The sequence below is a fragment of the Camellia sinensis genome, chromosome 14, assembly GCF_055761805.1.
Source record: "Camellia sinensis isolate YWXY chromosome 14, ASM5576180v1, whole genome shotgun sequence".
NCBI lineage: Eukaryota > Viridiplantae > Streptophyta > Magnoliopsida > Ericales > Theaceae > Camellia > Camellia sinensis.
In genome coordinates, this window is record NC_138974.1 from 5577567 (window position 1) to 5605309 (window position 27743).

The 27743-nt window shown below is 38.7% G+C and overlaps 1 protein-coding gene across 1 annotated transcript; it reads left to right on the plus strand.

Moving 5' to 3' along the window:
* Positions 1-22236: 22236 nt before the first annotated feature.
* On the plus strand, positions 22237-24840 carry LOC145806773 (uncharacterized). The gene is made up of 3 exons (XM_082904585.1): positions 22237-22313; positions 23269-23675; positions 24398-24840. Exons 1-3 carry the CDS (start codon positions 22237-22239, stop codon positions 24838-24840), a joined length of 927 nt encoding a protein of 308 aa, XP_082760711.1.
* Positions 24841-27743: the final 2903 nt, after the last annotated feature.

Genomic DNA, 27743 nt, shown 5'->3' on the forward strand with positions numbered 1-27743 from the left:
AAGTACAGACTAAATCGCAAGAATTGGAACAGAACAACTCATGTTTGTTTTTGAAAAATGGCTTGAAAGTGCCACCCTCAAGTGGGCTAAAGTGCGGATTTTCCACTCTCAAGTGGGCTTAAAACATGATGACTTGCCATTTTGCAAAGTGGGCTTAAACCTCACATTTTTCGAATTGTTCCAATTCAAGTAATCAAGCCTTCATCTACAGGCATTCATGCAGTTACAGTAATTAAGCACATAGCCTTATGGCAAGCATGCAAAACATGGCAACACTCACACTTATGCAAGTATGCTAAAACATAAAACTTACAGTGTACTCCGAGCCAAAACAAAAGACTGTTAGAAATCAATGCATGATCCTAACTTATACAAAATGCCTAATGCAACACATGCAATAATGCAATTAAGTAGGGTCAGCTATTTAAGATGGCATATGAATGCAATGATTTGATAACATGCTTTGAAACATGTATTCAAATAAGTGTATTGAAATTGCGATGCAGTTTGAATGATGCGCCAAGCCTGGTGCATGCAATACAAATGAATGATGCAAACATGCAAGCATAAGGTATGCTAATCAAAACATGCCCTAATCTGACCACCGAAAGCGGTTAAATAAACGGGAGAAAGACGTGTGGTTGGAAGACATGCACACACACACACACACACACACACACTTATTACAACATTGTGCCCTCTCGAAGGAGGGTCCGAATGAATAATAGCTAAGCTACACTAAGCTAAGCTAACTAACTAATCTCATTAAACTAATTAGACTAATTATTAGACAACAAATTGAAGAAATAACTAAGCTAAGCTACTTAGTTATTACAACACTTTAACTAATTAACAAATTAATTAATTAAATTACAAAACCATGCTAACTAACAAGTAAAGCATTAAACAATACTGCCTCGGCTCTGCTTTAAGAGGTTGAACGTGCATGCATTCAGTTTTTGCCTTGAAAAGCCCACCAGTTTGCTCTTGAGAGGCTCTATTTGTAGGGTCACTCCAAGAACATTTTGCAACACCTTACCAAATCACTGCTGGGGCGTGCACTAGTGGCCTGCCGGCCATGAGGGCTTGCTGCCGACCACCTGTAGGCCAAAGACAGGCACTACCGGCCAAGGGTGAAGCCTTATCGGCCATTAATGAAGCACTGCCACCCACTGGTGTACTGAATCACCATTCTCCAACAGAGCTCAAACAGAGGAAAAGGGACGGTCCCCCAAGGGTATGTTTGTACTGCACCCTCTCCTTATTATCTCAAAACATCAAAGGAGGGGGTCTATTGGATCCAAAACCACTAATCAAGTATTTTTTTTGCATGATGGCCAAGGAGCCAACTTTTACACTTTCAATAAATGCACAAAAACAAGACTCAATACCACTACCTTATCATGGACGATCAAAGGCAATGGAGACAAAAGAGATTGGCTCATTTCATTACTTTGAGTATGAAATGGACCAATATTCCTCGTGTTCAATATAACGTTCGATTGAACACAATGCAACCCACACATAACATGCTTATCTTGGTCATGTTTTACTTGGTTCAATTCTTGTTTACACATTTTACATTACCAAGCCATTCATTAACCGATTAAGTCCAAGTGATTGTCCTCTAATGAGAGAGGGGTCAACCAAAGAATGGTCTAAGACATGAGAGAGATCATGCCTTTAACTAGTAGAAACCCTCAAAAGAGAGTTAAAGCCATTGAGCACAAGCTCTATCTCATGCTTAAACACAACCTAAGGTTAACCAACCCTCAAAACAAATAGAAAAATGAGGAAACGAGGGAGGTTGCAGAATTTCAGTGCTAAAGTGGCATGAGACACAAGACTATCACATGCAAACAACTCATGTACAACATGTTGATAGACTTAAGCATTAAAGCTAGTGAAGAGCACAACACTAGAGGCATGCAATATCAAGCCCAAAGGACCAAATCAGCTACGGACAGATCTTAAACATGCCAAAACAGTGGCTAAAATGAGCTGAGCTGGTAGCATGAAAAGCAAGAAAAACATGCTTATGTATTGGCTCATAAACAAAGCTCAAAGAACAACTCTCAAAAGCCATGAAAGAGCGATATATGTGAGAGTTTGACAAAGATATATGCACTGAAATTACATGCTAAATGGTGCCATACCATGCAAACATCTCTAATAAAGCATGTTAGAGAGCTTAAAACACAAAGCTAGTGAAGCAAATTACACTACAACCATGCAAGATGAAGCTCATGTGACCAAGACAGCTCAAAACTGAGCTAAAGCATGGTAAATTAGTAGCGAAAACATGCTAAGATAGAGCCTCAAGGAGGTAGAAAAACATGCTCATATGTTAGGCCAACTACACATGCAAACAAGATACAAGGAGGGGAGGCCACCCCCTCCTATTTTGAACCTCAAAACCAAATTTTTACCATTGAAATTTCCCTAGAATTTAGTGGTTAAAAGGCCAAGAAAATATTGTTTTAAAAGCTTTAAAAGATGGCTCAAAAGGCTTTGCAAGGCAAAGAGGAAAGGAAGGAAACCACCCCCTAACTAAACAAGGCTCAAACCATGCTTTTAAAACCTTAAAAACAGAGTTTTTTTAGGGGTTAAAACCAGCTTCAAAGTAGCATACAAAGATGGCCAAACAATGAATTAAGACAAGGCTTAAAAGAGTTAAGTTCTTACCGTTGAAGCACAACAACAAATCAGCAAGGATTCTGAGCTAAAATCACTCTAAGAAGCTCAAACAAGGCCTCCAAGAATCTCAGCTCCAAGGTGAAGGTGTTTGGCTACGGGTGCTAGTGCAAATTTGTAGAGAAAACTCACTTTCAAGCACAAAATATAGAGAGAGAGGATTCTAGAGAGAGAAATTTTTGTCTTCCAAAAATGTTCAACCTCTTGCATGCAAGAAGACAACTTGTATATATAGAAGATACAAAGGCCTCTTGTAAAGATCCAACCATCCACATGCAAGCAGATGGGAAAGTTTGTGCAAACAGCTGTCAAAAATATCTACAAAATATCTACTGATGCATTGATGGCCGGAAGGCCATCAGTGATGGCTGGCAGTGGCTCATTGATTGCCGGCATGCCTCCTCAATGGCCGGCAGGCCAAGATGTATGGCCAGCAGAGCCCAATCATGGCCGACAATGCACCACAAACAACAAGTTGGAAGGACCAAAACATGGTCCAAAAAATAGAAAGAATGGATGCAGGGTTTGGAAAGCTCAACTTGTGGCGTTCCGCCGCGAATTTCAAGTGCTCAACGAGGGTATCTACACTTGTCACCAGATGTACCTGCAAAAGCATCCAAGTCTGGAGGACGGTCAAAAATGGGGTGTCTACAGAAGTGAGGTTTGGATTTAGAGAGTGAGAGAGACGAAATAGAGAAGACAGAAAGGGTGAAAAATAAGGTTTGATTTGAGAGAGTCAAATTTCTCTGTAATATATGGGTTTAGGGTTGAGGGATCTTAAACATCTCGTCCGTTATTAAAATGCATGAGGGACTTAAGACTAATTTTTTCTATTTTTTTATGATTTAAAAAATAAAAAAAATAAATATATATTCTCAATAATATATTATTCTCTATCACTCTCTGTTCAACATATTGTTTCCATAGTTTGAAGTGAAGAATTTGTAGGGGAATGGAATCACTTTCAATGAGGCATCTGATTTCTGCAACACACAATAGCATCCTCACAAGATAGCCAAGGCCAAAATAATTTTGAAGTGACTTCTCGTTGACCCCTCCCGACACAGCCAACATTCCCGAACAAGGTGACCATCTACACCTTACACCATTTACCAACATCAACCCCAAAGAGACCAACAAGGTCAACAATAGACTCACCTAATCATGGTAACGCAATCCCAACCAAAGACTAACATGGATGCCAATCTCATGGCCAACTATTTTAGGTCCAAACACCACATCCAAGTGCCCCTAACTTAACTATAAGAAGTACTCATAATACTTGCAAATTCCCTAGAAGGAATGCTACCTCAGTCCATACACATTCAAGTAAACAAGAACATTATTATTCTTATTATTTATTTATTTGAGCCTTTAGAACCAATCACAATGATACAACCTACCAACCCAACAAACCATTTCATAATTAAAAGGGACTTTCAAGTAAGTCCATACTCAATTCTTGAGGCAATTACAGATACATAGGTCATAATTGAACACGGCACGCCCGCATCTATCAACATTGCAAAATTACCAACATTCAATGACGACCTATCAAGTCAAGAAAATTCAAAATTCATTACATGCCCCACTATTTGGGTTGAACATACAATCATACATACATATCAAAAGTTGGCACAATTTCCAATACATCACAATAATATAACGCCACAATAGAAAGGCCACAAAATATTTTGCAATTTTTCCAATGTCTCTACCTCTGCCTAGACTCCTAAGACTGGGTCCGCCTGGACCCCGAAGCATTCTGAGAACTCTTACGACGTGGGCAATGATGCATGATGTGTCCTAGATGGAAACGCTTGAAACAAATAGGTAACTCTCCACTTTGAGATTGACCTGGAGCCTGAATAAGTAGTGGTTTTGGTGACTGCTCCCCCTGTGAGCAACTAGCCACCTTGTGCCCCGTCTGACTAGATGGTCTTGGTAGTATAAGTGCTAATTGGGTCTGAAACCCTCCTCTCCTCTGTTGCTTACTAGGTCTAATGTACCGTCGAACCGTAGGGATTGTTCATATGGTCTCCTCCCTATCCCATCCAATATCTAGATTAGTAGCTTCTACGTGAGCCGCTGCCTCTACAAGTGTATGATAGTTCCTATGCAAGGACCCAACCACTATTCCCCGGATATCATCGTGTAATCTCCTCTCAAATGCAATGCTGCTCCTCCGTTACCACCAACTCTGGAGCGAACCTAGACAGGCTAGTAAACCTCGCCTCAAACTATGCCAAAGGAGTAGTGCCTTGGCGCAACTCAACAAATTGTGTCCTCAATCTTTCTCGTGCAGAGAGAGGACAATACTTGGCTAAAAAGGACTCTGTGAAAGCAACACAAGTAGTGCCTATAGTGGTCTTAGCATACTTCCACCAATACCCGGCGTCTCCTTTCAATTGGAAACTCGCTAATGCAACCCTCAGCTCGTCATCCACAATCCGTAGCATCTCCAAAGTTTTAGTGACTTGTTCTAACCAATCATCGGCCTCTAATGGATTAGGCCCTCCTGTGAATTCCGGTGGATTGAAGCGGAAGAACTCCTTTGTAAGCTTGAGGGTACGAGTGTTGTCCCCTTCATTGTGAGCTAGGGCATCACTCATTGCCCTTACCATCTCATGTGCAATTTCCTCGCCCACAGCCGGTCCAGTAGAAGCGGGTGCTACTGGAGTTGTTGTGCCTCTACCGATCATTCTATTCCCAATACTCCCTCTAGTCCCTCCTGCAGACATTCTATCAAAGACAAAACTAAACTTAATGAACGATATTTTAGCCTTCTTCGAGGCACTCACCTACCACCTCTAAGTTACAAGACATACCTAGCACAAAATCACTTAATCACATTGCACAAGAACAACTCAAACACTTAATCATATAATCGCGTCAAGTTCACAAGGATGGCTAGTTGTCCTAAAACTCAAAGAATTCCGACCGGAAACCACATTGATCAGGCGTGTTTCCAATGAGACCTCAAGGCAAGTTAACTGACAACAAGCACTATCCATGAAACTTAACCCCACGCTCGCATAAGATGCAACACATAATATACTATCACCTAATCTATCTATATCCAATGTCCTCACCAAGAGAAGTAAAACCCATTGTGGTAAAAACCACTTCCCACAAGCTCAAGGTTTTCAAACCCGGTCAGCTCTGATACCAAGTTGTAACGCCCCAAATTTTATTACTCGTATATCATTATCCAATCTCTGATTATAGTCCATTTCCATAATAATAAAAGCGAAAGCATGAATAAATAGCTAAGCAATAAATGTTCTCTCTCGTATGCACGGTGATGAACTGTTCAATTAAAATAATTTATAACATGTGCCCTTAGGCTTACATAGAAGAAAGTAAAACAAAACAAATAAATAAAAAGGAATCAACCATTTCTATAATAAGATGGCATTTCGTCTACAAGTAATAGATCCATTGGTCAACAAATAAGGAGACTCCATGGTCTTGAATAATATTCCAAACTTCTCACCTGAAAAATGGTTAACAACGTGGGATGAAAACTAATGTCCAGTAGAGATTCAAGTGATTCTAAACAATAGCATAATATAGATATATATGATCATGAATGCTCCAGCTCAATAAATATACATAGATGGTGTTGTTTTGCATATCCAAAATATACTTACATACGTATACTTTTCTCAAAAGAATCATTATTTATCATTTCAAGAAAAATTCATTTTTCAGACCTTCGTAACTCATTATTTTCAATTCAAAAGGCTTCCAAACCGAAGTCACATCATGAATATCACACACAATAACCATTTCGGCAACTCTATGGTTCATCTTTCATAATCCAAATGATTGCATCACGACGTTTATTTTCAAAATAAAATCCACAATTAATCATTCATACCCCCATGCTACTCATTTACACCAAACAACATTAATGAACATAGCATTGATATTCTCAATAGAATCAATCCACCTCATAACACAATTTCAACTATATTCTCAATACATATTTTTGTCAATAATAATCTCTACAAATATATACACATTAGCAATAAAATCTGGTAATAAAATAAACGACTTGTGGCCTCACCAAGCCCCACATTACCATTGTGGTCTCACCAAGAACCATGTCTGCCTGCTTTACCGGTTGCTAGCCGGAAGGAATGCATTACCTCTATATAGCACAGCCTGCTTTACCGGGTGCTAACCGAAAGGAACGCATTACTTCTATATAGCACAGCCTGCTTTACCGGGTGCTAACCGAAAGGAACGCATTAACTCTATATAGCATTCAGACCGCTTTGCCAGTTGCTAGCCGGAAGGATTGCGTTACCTCTATATAGCATAACCACATTCCATAACACGTGCACCTTAATTTCCTTCCATTCATTCACATATAATTACGTAATTATGCAGTTAATCAACAACACATAAGGTTTCACATCAATTCTACAAGTAATATTGTTCTCCACCGATGGCAAAGGATAAAACCTCTAAGCATTTAATAGTAATAAGATAAATTCTTATAAACAAGATGGTGTGATTCTCATAACATTTCCATACCTCAATATTACCAATATTGTCTAGAGTTAGATTAACAATTATACCATCTCATAATGTCCACTATTGATTCCACTATATTTGATCACCAACATTTACAACATAGGCCAATTTCATGATAATCATTTACTTCATTCTCTCTCTACTTTCCATTTCTAGTTCACAATAATTATTACAATCATCTATTAATTACTTTTCAACTATCACATTTTTTTTTCAATTTACCAATGACAATACCTAGCTCAACCATTCATAAACATTAACCCTTTTTCATAGTACATAACCATCAAATAAAAATTAGGGTTTTTCATTTTAAACTTCACAACTAACTTTTAATAGCATCTATTCATCACATTAACCAAGACATCACAAGATCAACCATTAAATTTCCTTCTCTTCCCATTTCACATTTCTTATTCACAAAACAAATAAAATCAAATCAAATCAAATCAACATGAATCAATATTTATATATATATATATATATATATATATATATATATGTATATCTATAAAATCATCTTTTCTTTACATTCTCATAAACATTAAATTAAAAATTAGGGCTTTTCATTTCAACCATCATAAACATGTTCTATTGGCTTAAATTCCATAATCAACAACAAAAGATAAGATTAAACTATATTATTCAAAACCCTAAATCTCATCTACACGTATTTAAAAAAAATCACTTATAAACTCATGTTTTTCATGCAATAGAAAGTACCAGATATCCATCTATAATGATATATTGAAGAGAATCAATGAAATCCCTACCTCAAAATATGAAGAAAGCAAATCCGAAAATGCAAGCTTGCCAGATCAAGAATTCGAGACTACCGATGCGAAGAGTGTAGCGAGCTCTCCAACTTTCGTTTACAAAGATTGTGCAAAATCTCTCTCTAAGGACTCCCATTCTAAGCTTAAAGCTTGAGCAACAATGGTGGAAATTGGAGAGAGAGAGAGAGAGAGAGAGAGAGACAGACCAACTCTGGGAAGGAAAAGAAATGCTGCAGAAGGAAAGAAAAAAAAAAAAGGTAAAAGGAACGGGTAGGGGCAGCCCCACGGGCTTGGTGAGGCCACAAGTCGTTTATTTTATTACCAGATTTTATTGCTAATGTGTGTATATTTGTAGAGATTATTATTGACGAAAATATGTATTAAGAATATAGTTGAAATTGTGTTGTGAGGTGGATTGATTCTATTGAGAATATCATTGTTATGTTCATTAATGTTGTTTGGTGTAAATGAGTAGCATGGGGGTATAAAGGATTAATTGTGGATTTGATTTTGAAAATAAACGTCGTGATGTAATCATTTGGATTATGAAATATGAGTCGTAGAGTTGCTGAAATGGTTATTGTGTGATATTCGTGATGTGACTTCGGTTTGGAATTGAAAATAATGAGTTACGAAGGTCTGAAAAATGATTTTTTCTTGAAATGATAAATAATGATTCTTTTAAGAAAAGTATACGTGTGTAAGTATATTTTGGATATGCAAAACAACACCATCTATGTATATTTATTGAGCTGGAGCACTCATGATCATATATATCTATATTATGCTATTGTTTAGAATCACTGGAATCTCTACCGGACATTAGTGTTCATCCCACGTTGTTAAACATTTTTCAGGTGGGAAGTTTGGAATATTATTCAAGACCATGGAGTCTCCTTATTTGTTGACCAATGGATCTATTACTTGTAGGCGAAATGCCATCTTATTGTAGAAATGGTTGATCCCTTTTTATTTATTTGTTTTGTTTTATTTTCTTCTATGTAAGCCTAAGGGCACATGTTATAAATTATTGTAATTGAACAGTTCATCACTGTGCATGCGAGAGGGAACATTTATTGCTTAGCTATTTATTCTTGCTTTCGCTTTTATTATTATGGAAATGGACTATAATCAGGGATTGGATAATGACATACGAGTAATAATGACATTAGTGTTCATCAACATCAACACCCATTCGTGTAAACAGATTCAAAAATCAAGACACCTGCTTTCGTTTTGTTCTTTGCTCCCAAAAATCTACTTTCCAAGGTAGATAAATTTTCTTCTTCTTCTTTTAGCATCATTTGTTGAAATTTTCAATTTCTAATTCATTTCTTTTGAGCCTTCAACTCCTATTCACCTGAAACCAATTGCTTGTGTTTCTTCGAATGGTTTATGAGGGTAACCTATGTGTGTGTCATTGTGAAGCTGTCCCTCTTTATTAATTTTTTCTTTTTCCTCATAGCTTTGGCCTATTATGACGAGATAGATGCATGTGGATCATGTTTGGAGTTTGGGGATTTTTAAGAATTGGGTAAATTACACTTACATGCCCTTCCCTTTAAGTTTCTGACAATTAACTATGATTTCAATAATAACACTAATCTTCTTTACTTTTGAAACTATTATTAAGATTCTCCACTGCAAATTGTCTATTAGTTTATTTAACAGAATATGCTTATGCCATGTGTTATGAGTCAGAAATCTCAATATTGCCCTCAAATATTCAAATAGAAAATTTCACTCACCTCATTGAGGTTTTACAAAAAAAAATTAACAAAGTCCCATACATAGTTTAGTAATGTTGAACAGAATTATTAAATTCTATACAATATTAAAAAAAATTCTAAATTGTTTATAAAATATTTAACCAAAAAAATATAATTTTCATTGCTAAAATACTTAAAAAGATACCATATCTCTAAAATTAAAGTTATTATAGATAATATCTTAATAATTTCACGTGAGATTTATTTCACACTGCATAAACAACATAAAATTTATCATTTGAACTAATGTATTTATTGTTTGAACTTTTTTTTTAAGACAGTTAAGACAAATTAACTTCTTTATTTTTTATTTTTTTTAAAAAAATGAACTCCTTGGATCCATGAAGCAATCCTTGAATATTGCATATATTTGTAATTGGGTCATATTTTACTCTATAATTTGGATATGTTTTCATTGCTCTATATTTTGCTCTATAATGTGAGAGAATCTTTAGTCTTTAATATTCAGCTCATCAATATATATAAATTTATAATAATAAAAATAAACTTTAGAGATTAACGTATTATGTCTTACACGTGTTGTTAACCCGTAACTTATATCAATAAATGTGTTTAAACGATAAATAGAAATTCAATCTATTGTAAAAAGGGAATTATTGCTTATTTCATTGCATAGAACCAAAACTCTTATAATGACAAGCTTATATATAGTAGAATAACCACACATTAAGAGCCAACAAATTGATCACCATCAAACATTATACTAAATTAAATACAATCCTTTTGCAAATTACAAACCAAAATATAAAAGATGAAATTGCGGAGTCTTGATCTTCCCTAGCAAAGGAGTCGTTTGATTTGAAAATATTTACTATTCTTCTGTTATCAATGTTAACGGTCATGTGTTGGAGGCATTTAACATAAATATTACGACTAAGCAACAAAAATATTTTTTACATAACACTTGTAAGGATTTGAGAATTCAGTCATTGTATTCATCTCAATAGAGGTATATAGCTATTGCAATGAGTATAAAAAAGGCATTATAGAAATTACGTGTGATCATAATCAAATGTAATCCTAAATCTAGGCCTAAATATATGTAATAGAATATTTGCAAATATACAAATAAGGAAAGAATCAACAGACAGCTAAGGGGGTTACCTAACACTATTTATCAATGCTCCTCTAAAGACTCCCTATCTTAGACTCTTCTATGTGTCCTACCCCTAACCCTGCTTCATGAGTGTTTCCCGTTAGTATATAAGATAGCCTGAGTGTTTCCCTTTGCACCAATCAGCAGCCCCTAAGTTAGATTTCCAAAGATATGATAATAATTAAAGAAATGTAAAAATAACAACAACGAAAAATAAGAAGAAGAAATAGAAAATAAATGAAAAATATGCTTCACTTTTCTTCTTTATTCTTATGATTATACATTCACAACCTAGTCTATTGGACTTACTTGCACTAGTCTTTTATATAAATAGTTTGGGAACATACTAAAATAGCTAAAAAGTCAAAACGTCACTTCCAAAAGGTCAACTCTTCTCTTTATTTTTTGCACCTCTTTCCGTAAAAAGCCAAAAAGCCAATTAAAATAACTAGTTCCCAAAACAACCTAAAAACCAAATGATAGTGATTATAATTGTAGGGGTTACTAAGAAAGTAAATACAAAAGATGTGATCTATAATGACAGGTGGAAATCACCAAGCCTTAACTTCTGTTTTCCCAAAGTGTAGACATAGGCTTGCTGTTAGTGCTTATAAATGGGTTGTAATGCCCTCAAAATAATAACATTAAACCCATCAGTGGAGACATGCATTGATATATAAAAACTCCACATTCTTCTATTCATCAGAATTCCATTACAAAAAGTATTACATGTTAATGATAAAAGCAAATGCCCTAAGGGCTTACAGCTTTCCAAGTTAACACTTGGTTACAATAAAAGAGTATTAACTCATTTACACATTAAGCCCTTGGCTTGAATTCACATGTAATACATCAAAAAGAAATAAGACAACAAAAGTGTGTCCGCCTCTAGCCTCCCAAGCTATGTCCTTGGAGGTGGCATGCTACCTGTACCTGAAAATGATATTCCCATATAGGGTGAGCCACAGCCCAGTAGAGATATGCTAAACACAGTATGAGCAATGACTAAGACATTAGCAATTGATAAGTGTTCAATTTTCATAAACCAATTCATAATCCATTTCCATTTCTTATCAATTTCACAATTTCCATCAATGGCTCAGAACCTGGCCAACCACTTATATGAGACCAAGACTCATATTAGACGTTTTCCATATTTACAATAGATAAACACACAGGTTATATCAATATCTCAACAGGTAAACATACAAGCCATATCCACATTTCAACAGATATGCATATTAGCTATATCAACACTTCCCATGACAAGCATATGAGCTGTATCAACACTTCCAATGACAAGCATATGAGCTGTATCAACACTTCCAATGACAAGCATATGAGCTGTATCAACACATTATCTGACAAGCATATGAGCTCTATCAGTGGAGTCCACCCCCTATCTCCTCCCACACAACATCCGGTTTAGAGGTCCATCCCCTATCTTCCCCTAAACTGTGGAGTACATCCCCTATCTCCTCCCACACACACAATGCATATATACACAAAGGTCATCTACACAATCAATCAATACATAACATTAATGTATTCTATAAACCGTCATACTCTATGACATATCCAATTGATTAGTTTCAGTTTGCCTAATCGTCATGCATTGTCTACAACAATCAAAACTACCCTCCACCGGTAGCCCAAGCAATTACTTCTAAACAGATAATAAAAGCTCCAACAGATAAAATATCAATGTTTTCAAAAGTGAGCGATTAACAAATCCAACTCCACTATTCTACCATATAATGAGTCAACTTCATTATTTCCAGCTCAATTCCAAATATCACATTTTTCCCAAATTAATTATACCAATTAATTTACACAACAAATTAGGGCTTTCTCCCCCATTTTCCAATATCGACCGAATGGCCCACATATCAACAATCAACATCAATACCGTTATTTTGAAACTCAAAATACTCATTTTAGAATCAAAATAATAAAACCCTCTTTGACATTTTGAAACCCTAAGTCCCAAAATTTTCCAATTTCAACACTTAATCAAAATCACCAAAAATCTATGTTGAAGACCATAAATGTGAGTAGGAATCCCTACCTCAATTTCGGAGCCCAAGAGAAGAAGATGTAGAAAACAAAAATGCTTCAAACTCCAAGATTCACGGATCAAAACGAAGCCCTCGACGATCATCACAACTTTTACAAAGGGCAAAGGGAGGGAAAGCACTCTAACTAGATCAAACCCTAGAGAGAAGGGAATTTCTAGAGAGAGAGGCTCTCAAAATATCTTTTTAGAAAGTAGGAGAGAGAGAGAAAGTGTAGAAAATGATTCAAAAAATGCCTAGCTGCCCTCTGTTATACGACATTCCCGCTCGAGCGGAAAACACAACGCTCGAGCGTCAAGAACAAAAATCTGGACACGCTCGAGCGCAATAAGGCCCGCTCGAGCGTCAAGACACAAGAGTAAAGCACATCCGCTCGAGCGCGAAAACTAGTCTGCTCGAGCGTAGATTTTCCCCTCCCATAACTAATACCCAGGAAGTACTACCCGCTCGAGCGCCAACAAACCCGCTTAAGCGCCACCGATCGAGCGTAAACAAACCCGCTCGAGCGCAAAAATCATATCTGCAGAAGTTTTGCAGGAACCTGAAATACTGGAGGTGTGCAATACCCGCTCGAGCGCAGGAAGACCCGCTCGAGCGGATTGCCTAAAAGCTGAACAACAAGGAATTGAAATCAAGGCCTAACCAACCTGTAACAACCCTGTTCAAAACATCCTAAAACTCAATCAAGTGGAATTAAAGGACGACAACAAGATAAATACCACTACCAACTTCACGGAACCGAGTCTGGAATACAACAGAACAGTAAAGAGACAACCGGGATCGCTATAACCTTCCCCCCTTAAAGAATTTCGTCCCCGAAATTAAACACAAGTTTTTCAAAAACAGGTTTTCTCCATTCTCAATAATATTTCAACAAAATATTAAACAACCCGACCCATTACCGGTCAATTTCATCTCTTTTTAAGAGGCATTGCACAACAAATATTACAAGTGCATTATCAACATGCAGCTTTCTTCCATTTCCAACTTGCATGGTTCACAATTCATACCATAATCAATATACATGATACAACTCCAATTCTACAATAATAGCCAACATATGCAATATCATAATCAACTCCCATATCAAGGTAAGTTCTACAACATACTTTCATTAAACCAAAACATTACCAATGTTTTACAACTTAAGACATATATAAAGCTCTTAAGTCCAACAACATTACATAATCTAAATATCAGATTACTCATCAATAAACAAGTCCGGATGTTTCTCGCGGACCTCCAACTCACGTTCCCAAGTGGCTTCCTCCACTCCGTGATGTTTCCACAAAACCTTTACCAAAGGGATGGTCTTGCCACGCAGGACTTGATCCCGCCTATCCAAGACCCGAACCGGTCTCTCCTCATACGAGGCATCCTCATCTACCTCTAAGTCGGTCCAATCTAACACATGCGATGGATCCGGCTCATACTTCCGAAGCACACTCACATGAAACACGTCATGAACTCCGGACAACTGTGGCGGCAACGCTAAACGATAAGCAACCTCGCCAATCCTCTCAAGGATCTCAAAAGGCATAATAAACCGAGGGGATAACTTCCCGCTCTTCCCGAACCTCATCAAACCTCGCCTAGGTGATATTTTCAAGAAGACATGATCACCTACCTCAAACGCCAAAGGCCTCCTCCTACGGTCGGCATAACTCTTTTGGCGACTCTGGGCTGTAACAAGCCTCTTACGGATAAGCTCAACTTTCTCCGTCGTCTCCCTAACCAATTCCGGACCCAACAAAGGTGCATCACCCACCTCGGCCCAACAAACTGGAGACCTACACGGTCGGCCATACAAGGCCTCAAACGGTGCCATACCGATGCTAGACTGGAAACTGTTGTTGTAGGCAAACTCCACCAATGGCAAATGCCTCTCCCACGTCCCACTAAAGTCAAGGACACAACCCCGAAGCATATCCTCAAGGATCTGAATAGTACGCTCGGACTGCCCGTCAGTCTGAGGATGATAAGCCGTACTAAAGGTCAACTTAGTGCCCAAGGCACTCTGCAAACTCTGCCACAACCTAGCAGTAAAACGAGGATCTCTATCTGAGACGATTGTCACTGGGACCCCGTGCAATCTCACTATGTCCCGAATATACAAGTTGGCAAGATGATCTACTGAATCTCTCACGCGCATAGGAATGAAGTGCGCCGACTTAGTCAACCGTTCTACAACCACCCAAATGGCATCACTACCCCGTTGAGTCCTCGGAAGACCTACAACGAAGTCCATAGTGACATGCTCCCACTTCCACTCGGCAATAGGCAAGGGTTGCAACAAACCCGCTGGCCTCTGATGCTCGGCCTTCACTTGCTGGCAAGTAAGGCACTTCGATACGAAAATCGCCACATCTCTCTTCATACCCCACCACCAAAACTGGCGACCCAAATCACGATACATCTTAGTGCCTCCCGGATGCACCGCAAGGCGCGAATGATGGAACTCTCGGAGTACTTCCTCTCGACAAGACTCCGTTACAAACAAACGGTTTCGGTATCTCACACTCTGATCGGGATACACCGTCAAACCTTTCTTCACCTTCCTACTTGAGATCTTCTCTCGGAGGGATTCTACCTCAAGGTCACCTCTCTGTGCCTCTAACACTCGAGTCACAAGTGTAGGCTGCGCAACAACAGAAAACAAGGCCGCAGCCTCAACAGATTCGCCCAGAAGCAAATCAAACTCGCCAAGTGTACCCAACATCTCCCATTCCCGGATGGCTATACAAGCTACATCACTAATGGATTTTCTACTAAGGGCATCGGCCACAACATTGGCCTTTCCCGGGTGATAGTGCAACTCAAAATCGTAGTCCTCAATGAACTCCATCCATCTCCTCTGCCTCAAATTCAAGTCCCTCTGGGTAAACAGGTACTTCAAACTCTTGTGGTCCGAGAACACCTCAAACCTCTCACCATACAGGTAGTGCCTCCAAATTTTCAAGGCAAAGATCACGGCTGCTAACTCTAGGTCGTGAGTAGGGTAATTCTTCTCGTGAATTTTCAACTGACGTGAGCCATAAGCTACCACTTTCCCCTCTTGCATTAACACACAACCCAAACCCTCTCGTGAGGCATCACAATAAACCGTATAACCCAACCCTCTCTCCGGAATAATCAAAACCGGAGCGGTGGTCAATCTAACCTTCAACTCTTGGAACGACTTTTCGTAAGTCTCACTCCACACAAACTTAACCCCTTTCCGCGTCAATCTAGTTAACGGCGAAGCTAGCCTGGAGAAATCTTTCACAAACCGACGGTAATACCCAGATAATCCCAGAAAACTGCGGATCTCAAACACACTCTTAGGCTGTGCCCAATCTTGCACTGCCTCAACCTTGGATGTATCAACAGACACCCCTTCCCTGGATACCACATGGCCTAAGAATTTCACCTCTCCTAGCCAGAACTCACACTTCCCAAACTTAGCATACAGCCTATGGGCTCTAAGTAATTCAAGCACCACTCTCAAGTGTGCCTCGTGCTCCTCCTCAGAAGGCGAATAAACAAGAATGTCGTCCACGAAAACGACTACAAATCGATCCAAGAATTCCCGGAAGATCCGGTTCATCAAGTCCATAAAGACTGCCGGTGCGTTGGTAAGCCCAAATGGCATCACCAAAAACTCATAATGGCCATACCGCATACGGAATGCCGTCTTAGGAATATCCTCCTCCCTGACCCTCAACTGGTGGTAACCCGATCTCAAGTCTATCTTAGAGAAACAACGGGAACCGTTCAACTGGTCAAACAAATCATCTATACGGGGCATAGGGTACTTATTCTTAACCGTAGCCCGATTCAACTTCCGGTAGTCAATACACAATCTCAAGGCGCCATCTTTCTTTTTAGCAAAGAGGACCGGTGCTCCCCACGGTGAAACACTAGGGCGAACAAAGCCCTTATCTAGCAATTCCTGAAGCTGAACTTTCAACTCAACCAACTCTACTGGAGCAAAACGGTAAGGTGCCATAGAAATCGGCGCTGTGCCGGGCACTAAATCAATGGAGAACTCAATCTCCTGATGAGGTGGCAAACTAACGAGATCCTCGGGAAAGACTTTCGAATACTCACAAACCACCCTCGGCAATACAACATGGGTCTCATCACACTCACCACTCTCAAAGCTAGCAAGTAGACCACTAAGCTCACTTCGCCCTCGCGAATCATACCCCGGTGGCAAAACACTACCAACCCGGTCTCCCAAGAAATGGAACCACTCCCCGCTCAAGGTACATAACGTGACCCTCTAGCGGTAGCAATCAATAACAGCCTGGTATGACGATAGCCAGTCCATACCCAAAATAACATCAAAGCCCTTCATGGGCATGACAACAAACGGAAAAGGAAGCCTATGGTCGGCGACCTCTATATCACAACCTCTAACACCCTGTTTCAAAATCAACTCACCACCAATAGGCGATACCACACAAATAAGAGATGCTAACTGCGCTAACTCCAATTCCAAAACAGATGCAAATGCAGCAGATACAAAAGAATGAGATGCACCCGTGTCAATCAACACACTAGCAACTGAGTTGCAAAATAGAAAAGTACCTCTCACTACTGATGGAGCCGGTACTAAATCCTGCGCGGTAACAGCATACACGCGCCCTGTAGGCCCCTGATCTACCTGCTCACCCCTCGGAGCAAAAGAATGCTGCACAGACTGGGATGACGAAGCTCCCGGATTGGCCCTCGAGGCCTGCACAGACTGAGCTGGCTGAAAACCCTACGTCTGCCTAGAACCAGACGCACCCGAAGTAGTACTCAACTGCGGGCAATACCTCTTCAGGTGCCCAGGCTGACCACACTGATAGCAAGACAAGGACTGGCCTCTGCCCTGACTCTGGCCCTGAGGTCTAGATAATGAAGAAGCAGCTCGCTGACCCCCTCCCTTCTACGGGCAAACTGAAGACTTGTGACCTAGCTGGCCACACGCAAAACAGGTCAGGCCTCCCTGACTACCTCTCCCCGAGCCTGCACTCGGCACTGGAAAGGTCGATCTAGTAACTCCTCCTTGAGACTGCTGAGGGTTAGAACCCCTCTGTCTCCTGCCATCACCCTGACCATCTTGGCTCCTCTTAGAGCCTCTCTGCCCCTCATCCTCCTCCTACATCATGAGCTCCATATGAGCTGCAGCATCCACTAAATGTCTATACTCTCTGATGTAAGACCCACCAACTCTCAGCTTGAGGCCCCGCCTTAACTTCCGCTCAAACTCATAGCAACGGCGTTCTTCGGACGCCACCAACTCAGGTACAAACCTGGACAAACTAGTGAAAGTGGCCTCAAACTCTGCCACAGACATACCTTGCTGATTAAGCCGGCTAAACTGATCCCTCAGCTTCTCCCTAGCCACTGCAGATAAGAACCTCTCCTGGAAAGCATTTACGAACGCCTCCCATGTACCACCAACACGGGCCTTCTCGTACTTCCACCATTGACCCGCATCTCCCTTCAGCTAGAAGGATGCCAAGGTCACTTTTAGTGCCCCGTCCTCGATGCCAAGCATCTCAAACGTCTTACTCATCTGTTCTAACCACTCGTCGGCCTTCAGTGGTTCCTTTGGATCCCCAACAAACTCATCCGGATTAGACCGGAAGAACTCCCTCTTCAAGAAAGAAGGCCCTGCCTCAGCTGCCTGATTCCCAGCCCTGAGAAAACCCAAAGCCCCTGCTATCTCTCGTAGCCTGCTGACCCGCTGGCTCGGCCACGTTGGCCTGACCAACTCCCTCCTGTACTGCCGGAACCTCCTCCGGTAACGGTACTTCCTGTCTCGCAGGTCTACCACGCCTAGCACCTCTTCCTCGCCCTGACATCCTAATAAAGGTAATACAGAATGTTAGCACATTCACAAATGTGCCAAAACTAAACACTCATGTCCTAGTGCATGGACAACAGTAATTCACTCTACGTAAGCACATAAACACATAAGCACTTACGAATTTCATCTCCGGATAATGACAGTCCCGAGGCGTTACTAGAGTTCTGGTTAGAAACAGCAATGATCAAGTGCCTTTCCAACAAGACTCCCAGAAATCCAAGGATCCAATCAACATCCTAGAAACTAAATCCCATACCCACATAGTCACATAAGCATGTTATCAATTAAGCACATAGCATATGACACTACATCTAAGTCTCTATCAAGCGAGACAAACCCATTGTGATCCTAATCACTTCCCACGTACCCAAAGTATTCGAAACCGGTACACTCAGATACCAAGTTGTAACGTCCTCAAAATAATAACATTAAACCCATCAGTGGAGACATGCATTGATATATAAAAACTCCACATTCTTCTATTCATCAGAATTCCATTACAAAAAGTATTTCATGTTAACGACAAAAGCAAATGCCCTAAAGGCTTACAGCTTTCCAAGTTAACACTTGGTTACAATAAAAGAGTACTAACTCATTTACACATTAAGCCCTTGGCTTGAATTTACATGTAATACATCAAAAAGAAATAAGACAACAAAAGTGTGTCCGCCTCTAACCTCCCAAGCTATGTCCTTGGAGGTGGCATGCTACCTGTACCTGAAAATGATATTCCCATATAGGGTGAGCCACAGCCCAGTAGAGATATGCTAAACACAGTATGAGCAATGACTAAGACATTAGCAATTGATAAGTGTTCAATTTTCATAAACCAATTCATAATCCATTTCCATTTCTTATCAATTTCACAATTTCCATCAATGGCTCAGAACCTGGCCAACCACTTATATGAGACCAAGACTCATATTAGACGTTTTCCATATTTACAATAGATAAACACACAGGTTATATCAATATCTCAACAGGTAAGTATACAAGCCATATCCACATTTCAATAGATATGCATATTAGCTATATCAACACTTCCCATGACAAGCATATGAGCTGTATCAACACTTCCAATGACAAGCATATGAGCTGTATCAACACTTCCAATGACAAGCATATGATCTGTATCAACACATTATCTGACAATCATATGAGCTGTATCAGTGGAGTCCATCCCCTATCTCCTCCCACACAACATCCGGTTTAGAGGTCCATCCCCTATCTTCCCCTAAACCGTGGAGTACATCCCCTATCTCCTCCCACGCACACAATGCATATATACACAAAAGGTCATATACACAATCAATCAATACATAACATTAATGTATTCTATCAACCGTCATACTCTATGACATATCCAATTGATTAGTTTCAGTTTTCCTAATCATCATGCATTGTCTACAATAATCAAAACTACCTTCCACCGGTAGCCCAAGCAATTACTTCTAAACAGATAATAAAAGCTCCAACAGATAAAATATCAATGTTTTCAAAAGTGAGTGATTAACAAATCCAACTCCACTATTCTACCATATAATGAGTCAACTTCATTATTTCCAACTCAATTCCAAATATCACATTTTTCCCAAATTAATTATACCAATTAATTTATACAACAAATTAGGGCTTTCTCCCCCATTTTCCAATATCGACCCAATGGCCCACATATCAACAATCAACATCAATACCGCTATTTTGAAACTCAAAATACTCATTTTAGAATCAAAATAATAAAACCCTCTTTGACATTTTGAAACCCTAAGTCCCAAAATTTCCCAATTTCAACACTTAATCAAAATCACCAAAAATCTATGTTAAAGACCATAAATGTGAGTAGGAATCCCTACCTCAATTTCGGAGCCCAAGAGGAGAAGATGTAGAAAACAAAAATGCTCCAAACTCCAAGATTCACGGATCAAAACGAAGCCCTCGACGATCATCACAACTTTTACAAAGGGCAAAGGGAGGGAAAGCACTCTAACTAGATCAAACTCTAGAGAGAAGGGAATTTCTAGAGAGAGAGAGGCTCTCAAAATATCTTTTTAGAAAGTACTACCCGCTCGAGCGTAGATTTCCCCCTCCCAGAACTTATACCCAGGAAGTACTACCCGCTCAAGCGCCAACAAACTCGCTCGAGCGCCACCGCTCGAGCGTAAACAAACCCGCTCGAGCGCAAAAATCACATCTGCAGAAGTTTTGCAGGAACTTGAAATACTGGAGGTGTGCAATACCCGCTCGAGCGCAAGAAGACCCGCTCGAGCAGATCGCCTAAAAGCTGAACAACAAGGAATTGAAATCAAGGCCTAACCAACCTGTAACAACCCTGTTCAAAACATCCTAAAACTCAATCAAGTGGAATTAAAGGACGACAACAAGATAAATAACACTACCAACTTCACGAAACCGAGTCCGGAATACAACAGAACAGTAAAGGGACAACCGGGATCGCTATATGGGTGATTTCAAATAGCTTAAGGTTATTGTTTTGTTTCAGATATGTCGCCACTATGAGTCTATGCTTTGGAAATTACTACAGTATACGACACCTTGTTGGAGAAATACCAAAACTAAAAAGCATTTATTATATTGCATAATGCAACCGCGTTAATACATTCTAGTGTCTATCTAAGCCTTTGTTAAGATTTCCGTTAACCAAAACATTTGGAGTCCGTAATCTGGGGGTGTTTGGGTATGCAGTATTTTTAGTGTCTTAGAGTGATTGAGTTCATCACTTTGAGAGATTCTCTTCGTAAAATGTTGCAACAGTTCCATTGGTTGAAAGCTATATGACTCGGTCTGAACCCGTGCATAACGTTGTTTTTGTCTGTCTCATTTTTAGGCACTAACCCATTTCTAGGATTTTACTTAATTGTACTTCAAGCCTCTTTTCATATAGCTTTTGTAAAGATCCTTGGTCCCTTCTTGATTTGAGCTTCACAGGAGCTCAAGTCCCTCATGCTTGATTTGAGCTTGACAAGAGCTCAAGCGCCTGAGATCTTGGAAGAAACGCTTGATGTGCACTCGACAAGAGCTCAAGTGCTTGAGATGCTGAGGATAGTGCTTGACAGGTGCCCGACCTAGGCTCGAGCGTTGTTGGCATACTTGTGGTTCATTTTGTGACCATTTTGCCCCTAAATTGTCTTAAAATGTTAGATTTCATCATTTCCAGCTATGATAGACGGTTATACATTTCTGAGATCTATTTTCTCTCTCTCTACAAGCTTCATAGCCTGTTCATCCAGACTTCATTGATGAATCTTATTTGCTCTGGAATCTAAATCTTTGAAATATGGTTCGAAATGAATTGCCTAGATTGATTCTATACACATCAAAACCTTCAAACATCATTTCTTAAGCATCGGAGCCGTTGAAGGCAGAGATTGGAGTAAGGAGCTTCATGATTGCTATTGAATCAATGGAGGTTGACATTGTCAAAGCCGCTTTGGACCGGGGATCAAGCTTGTTGAAGCTTGTGGTGAACTCAATGGTGAGGTAAACTTGGGTAAGGGTTGTAATTCCTTAATCTTGAGTCTTGTAACTGTCTGATTCATTAGTAGATTTGTTGAGGGTTATCTCATCGGGTTTCCATTCCACGTAAATTCTTGACTCTCATGATTGATTGTTACGTGTTGATTAAATGACTCAATAGGTGAATTCATGGATTAGAATGTTTAATTTCCATATTGTTAGCTTGATTAATTGATTGGTTAATGATTGTGTTTTGAATATGCATGAAATCAATTAATCATTTGGGTAATTTCATAATTAGCATCAACTGTTAAAATTGGCCTATTCACCTTTTCTAGGCACAATTATGTTGGCGCTTTGTCATTTCAATTGGCATTCGGTCTTGATCTGGATTTGCTGGATATGTTAAGAAACTTATTGTACTTCAACATTTATTCTTTATTTTTGCGTCAAGTCATTGAACCTTTCTTCTTGACCATGTTCTATGGCATAGAAACTAACTTTAGAGATGTTATCAACCAGAACAACTTTTGCTTTTAAAATCAAAATGGGACCATGTGACAATTAGTGAGCGTGAAAGACTGTAATTTATGATGAGAGAATAATTAATGAGCACGAAAGACTGTAATTTATGAAAGAGACAGAGACAGAGATAGAGAGACAGAGAGATGTATGCATAACTCCTTGTCGTTGTATCTTTTGGCTTGAAATTGCTTTTTAACACAACCTAAATCATATCTGATTCATTGATGACCTAGGTATCTACAACAGGTTACAGTTCTGGACTCTAAAATTCCATGGTTGCGTGGAAATAAAAGGGAACATTCTTGACGACACCGTGTTCATCCAAGCACCCCACTATGCTTAATGTAATTAACTAGCATTGGCACATATAAATTATTTATTTCTGTATTTGTCCTATTTTAGATTCTGCAAAATTTGTTGATTTTCTCATCGTTGAATTATCACTCATTTTCAGTAATATACTACTTTCTGATTCAGATTTTCAAAGCTATGCAAAACCTTCACAACTATTGCTAACTGCAGAACCTGAAGTTTGTGCAGATTCTTCACTGGAGAAGATTCTTACATCTTTCAAAGTGGGGGGTTGCAAGTGTTTATACAAAGTCAAGCTACATACAAGTAATATCTATGGATCAGGTCTTAGTGATTTAAATGCTGTCATACTGTTTTGTTTGATAGATGAAAATGGTGACTCCATCTTACAAAGCATACCGGCGAGTCTAATTAAAGAACATTCTAATCAATTAGAGGACAAGATTGTTTCTGATGTACTCCATTTCCAAAGGAGTTCTGTTGATGAGTTCGCCTTTGAGGGACCTAAACTGGGGAAAGTTGAAGCTGTATGGATCAGTCTTGAATCAGGTTAGTCTCTTCATGAAACATGGTGTTTCAAATTTCAATTCAATGCAAGCCTGATATCTAGCTGGTTATAGGCCTAGCTCAGGATAATAGAGAATTCCAGGATTGTCAAACAAACACATTCAAGGGTCTAAATGCATTTATTTTACATATATGTATATATATTCTTGAGCTCTATAGGCAATAATTATAAAGGGAAAACAAATAAATAAATAAATAAACCCTAACAAGGTATATCTGCATTGGCAAATCCTTTCAATTCCATTAGTTGGATTGGTCTAGTATTGTAGACAATGTGGATTGAATAACCAGCTCCAATTTCAAACACTTTATTTAACAAATAGAAGCCTTGTTGAGAAGTAAGAGATTACAGTTTAACATGAGTTATCTTGGCCTTTTGAAATTTTGAGCATTCTCTTGTTTTTCTCTCTCTCTCTGCCTTTCACCAATGTCAGGTCAGTGAAGACTAGGAGATGTTAGCTTAATTGCCACTTTCCTATATCAACTGACATCAGGAGAAAATGGCAGAAAAGAAATTCAATATATTGGTTTTGAATACAGATTTGAGGTCGAGGATACCTTGCTCGATGAGGGAAATGACATTTCCATGGCGGAACTGAGACCTTGCTTAGTTAGAGAGTTTTCTTGGGACAACTTGACCTTGTTAAGTGTGTACCTCTTGTAACCTACATCAATTGTGAGTGACAGTGGAATAACAAATGAAGAAAGCATGAGAGAGTATGTGGATTTGAAGTATTCTTGGTTACTTAATGATGGTTTGCTTGTACTTGCTGGCTCATCAATTGCATCCTTTTCAGTTGGGGAAAATGTCGCATTTGCATTCTTAGGTGGTGGGATTGGTTTATATCTGTTATTGCTGCAGAGGTCCATTGATGGATTACCAGCTCCTGCTGCATCATCAGCATTAATAAACAGAAAAGGGAAGTTTGCTCAAATATTCGGAAGATTTAAGGGTCCAATTTCAAGCCTAGTATTAGCATTTGTATTTGCTACTATTGTAGTGAAATATGGTTCTGGAGATAGTGGTGGCATGGTGTTAACACCGAAAGAAGTCGTGTTTGGGATGTTGGGATTTCTTGCATGTAAAGTGGCTGTGGTGTTAGCTGCATTCAAAGCCATGCCAATGGGTTTAGAGGGGAACGAGTAACAGTATATATGTTTTTGTATTTTATCGATTTTGTGTGTGTGTGTGTGTGTGTGTGTGTGTGTGTGTGTGAGACAGAGAGAGAGAGAGAGAGAGAAAGAGAGAGAGAGAAATATCATATTCAAGAAAATGCTCGACTTACCAGTAGTTTTGAGCAGTCAGTCATGGTAGATATTTAAGGCAGTTGTGATATTCAGAGGATCAATTAATTACCTTTCGAAACAAAATGATAATTCAAGTCCACATCAACCGCTTTAGGAATCTGATCATGTATGTTGGCCAACAACTTGTGTGTGTGACAAAATCTTTTGTTTTTTCTTTTTCCTTTTACTTTTAATAGTTTGAGACCAGGCCATTTTGTATGGTGCCCTTACATGGACCAAAAGCAAGAACTTGTGCAATTCACACTGCAACGAAGTCTTGTTTTTTAAAGGCTTCAAATTTGGCATTCTTCTAATAAATAATTCCAGTTACTGTCTCGACCACAGCCGTCGTCGCAATCTCCTTTCCAGTCACTCCCGATGCCACAACCCTCCTTCCAAATCCCTACGCCAGCAACCTATCTCATCTTCTTTGCATCGAATGGAACCCCCACAGTTGCCTCTCGTGTGTGTGTGTGTGAGAGAGAGAGAGAGAGAGAGAGAGAGGTTTTAGATCTAGAGTTTGGAATAGGAGGAGAAGAAGAAGAATAAAGAAGAATGAGAAGAGTTTGGAATACGAGAAGAAGAAGAAAAATAAAGAAGAATGAGAAGAGGAGAAGGTGGTTGTGGTAGTGGGAGGGAAGAAAGGGCAGGGATTGCGGCGAAGCGGGTGGCAGTGGAGGCGAGTAGCAACAAGTGGTAATGGATGTGGCCCGGTGAAATGGATTGAAAAAATGGTTGGTGAAATGAGAATTTAGGGTTTGGGTTTTTATGGTTTAAGGGGTTTTTAGTAATTTTAGTTAGGGATAAAATTATAATAATTTTTTTTTTTTGAAAATTTTGGAGCGTAATTAGATAGAAGGGATTTCTGGCGAAACCCCTCTTTTTTGACTTTTTTCTAGGATAAAAGATGAACTTAACTAATTTAGTTTCAAAAAGTCCTTGAGAAAGATAAGAGTAGCTCAAGATGGACACACCACAATTTTTCCTTTTTTTTATTGACTATATTGCCCTTTCACACACACACACACACACACATATACATATATCATATATATGAAAATCTGATCCATATATACACGATCTCATATATTTGAAAATCTAATTAGTGAAGATCTCGCAAAAACTCGATCTCGGAATCTAAAGATCTTGCCGCTAACAATCTTACCATACCTACACCAATGATTTTTCCTTTACTATTATTGTCAAAGGTTACGTAGCTTTATCTCCGGTCATGTGCCTCGAACATGCACTATCAAGATACCATCCATCGTTACTGAATTTTGTCTTGAAACATACCTACAAAAATTTAATTTTTCTATTGGTACTCATATTTTCTTAGGTTCGTAAAAGTTAGAAGTTGACACCTTTGAAGTGTCTTTACACTAGGATAGAAAAAGTAGCCACGTTAGGCCTCTTAGTCAAGGTCGATATCCCTCGTATGCTCGATATGAAACTTATTCCTTATGCCCCTTATTTAGCTATTACACTCGTTAGCATGTTAATAAAGGAAAGTCTTACTATATTGTGATATTCCTATCTATCTCTATCTAGTCAAGGAAAGATCTCTAGTTAGCCCTATTATTATTGGAACTAGGTGGCTATTAGGAGAAGATGATAGACCTATAGATATTATCTTACAAGTACTCTAAAATGATAAACTTAACATTAACAAATGAAATATCAGATTAGGGCCTATACCCTGGCCTACTCTAGCACTTTCTCTAGCAGGCTTTCCTTCTTTCCTAGTCTACCATTGAAAGCAATAGCAAAATGATTTCTTTTAACAGGACATGAAGGTGAAATATGACATTTTTTACCACAAAAATGACACGTAAGATGTGAGTGTCTAGAAGATGTATAAATAAAACTATTTTTGAAAGTTTTTCCTTTTGAAAAAGGTTTATACCCAATTCCAGCTCTACCAAAGGTACAATTTTGACTTTTAAGAAGTTTATCTGAAGTGTCTCTTCCTTGAGTGAATTTTGAAAGAATGTTTTTAAATCTTCCATATTTTCGTTTAAAACAACTTTATCCTTTTTTTTAAAGAATCATTTTCAATTTTGAAATCATTAAATTCCTTTTGTAAAATAAGGGATTCTTTTTATTTTAAAATTTCATTTTATTCTTTTATTTATTTATTTATTTATATTTTTTTTTGTAATACTTCAATTTTATTAGATAAAGATTCTCTTTTATTTATTTATTTATTTATTTTTGTTGAACTTGAAAGCAATTTTTTAAGAGCAATATTTTTAGTGCCAAGTTTTCGAAATTCATCATGCAATTCTTCAAATACAAATTGTAATTCATCAAAAGAATAAGAATCATTGTTTACCTCATCATCATCTCCAAATTCCATTAGGCATAGGTCGGCAACTTCATGGTTGCTGTCATCATTTTCTGAGTCACTTTCGTCGCTATCTCCCCATGCAACAGTCATGGCTCTTCTTTTGTCTTTCTTGTATTGTTTCTTGATTTCCAAACAATTGGCCTTGATATGATCAGGCTTGTTACACATGAGTGATTTTAGTTTTCTTATTATTTTCTCCTTTTGTAAAATATTTTCTCCTAGATTCTCCTTTGTTAAAATCTCATTTGAAAAATCTTCTTTCTCTTTGATTCTTTTTCATAAATTTCTAGAACCTTTTTGTTAAGAAGGTTATTTCTTCATCACCAAATTATGAATTATCTTCATAATCCTTTTCATGAGTAACAGTGGTTTGAAAGCTATTCCCTTCTTTTTCTTGTTGTCTTCTTCTTCAT

Excerpts from the sequence above, each read along its gene's own strand:
- LOC145806773 (XM_082904585.1), top strand. The coding sequence starts at position 22,237 with ATGGAGGTTGACATTGTCAAAGCCGCTTTGGACCGGGGATCAAGCTTG. Across the intron at positions 22,314-23,268 it reads GTGGTGAACTCAATGGTGAG|TAATATACTACTTTCTGATT; the intron begins GTAAACTTGGGT and ends ACTCATTTTCAG. Across the intron at positions 23,676-24,397 it reads ATGGATCAGTCTTGAATCAG|AAAGCATGAGAGAGTATGTG; the intron begins GTTAGTCTCTTC and ends TAACAAATGAAG.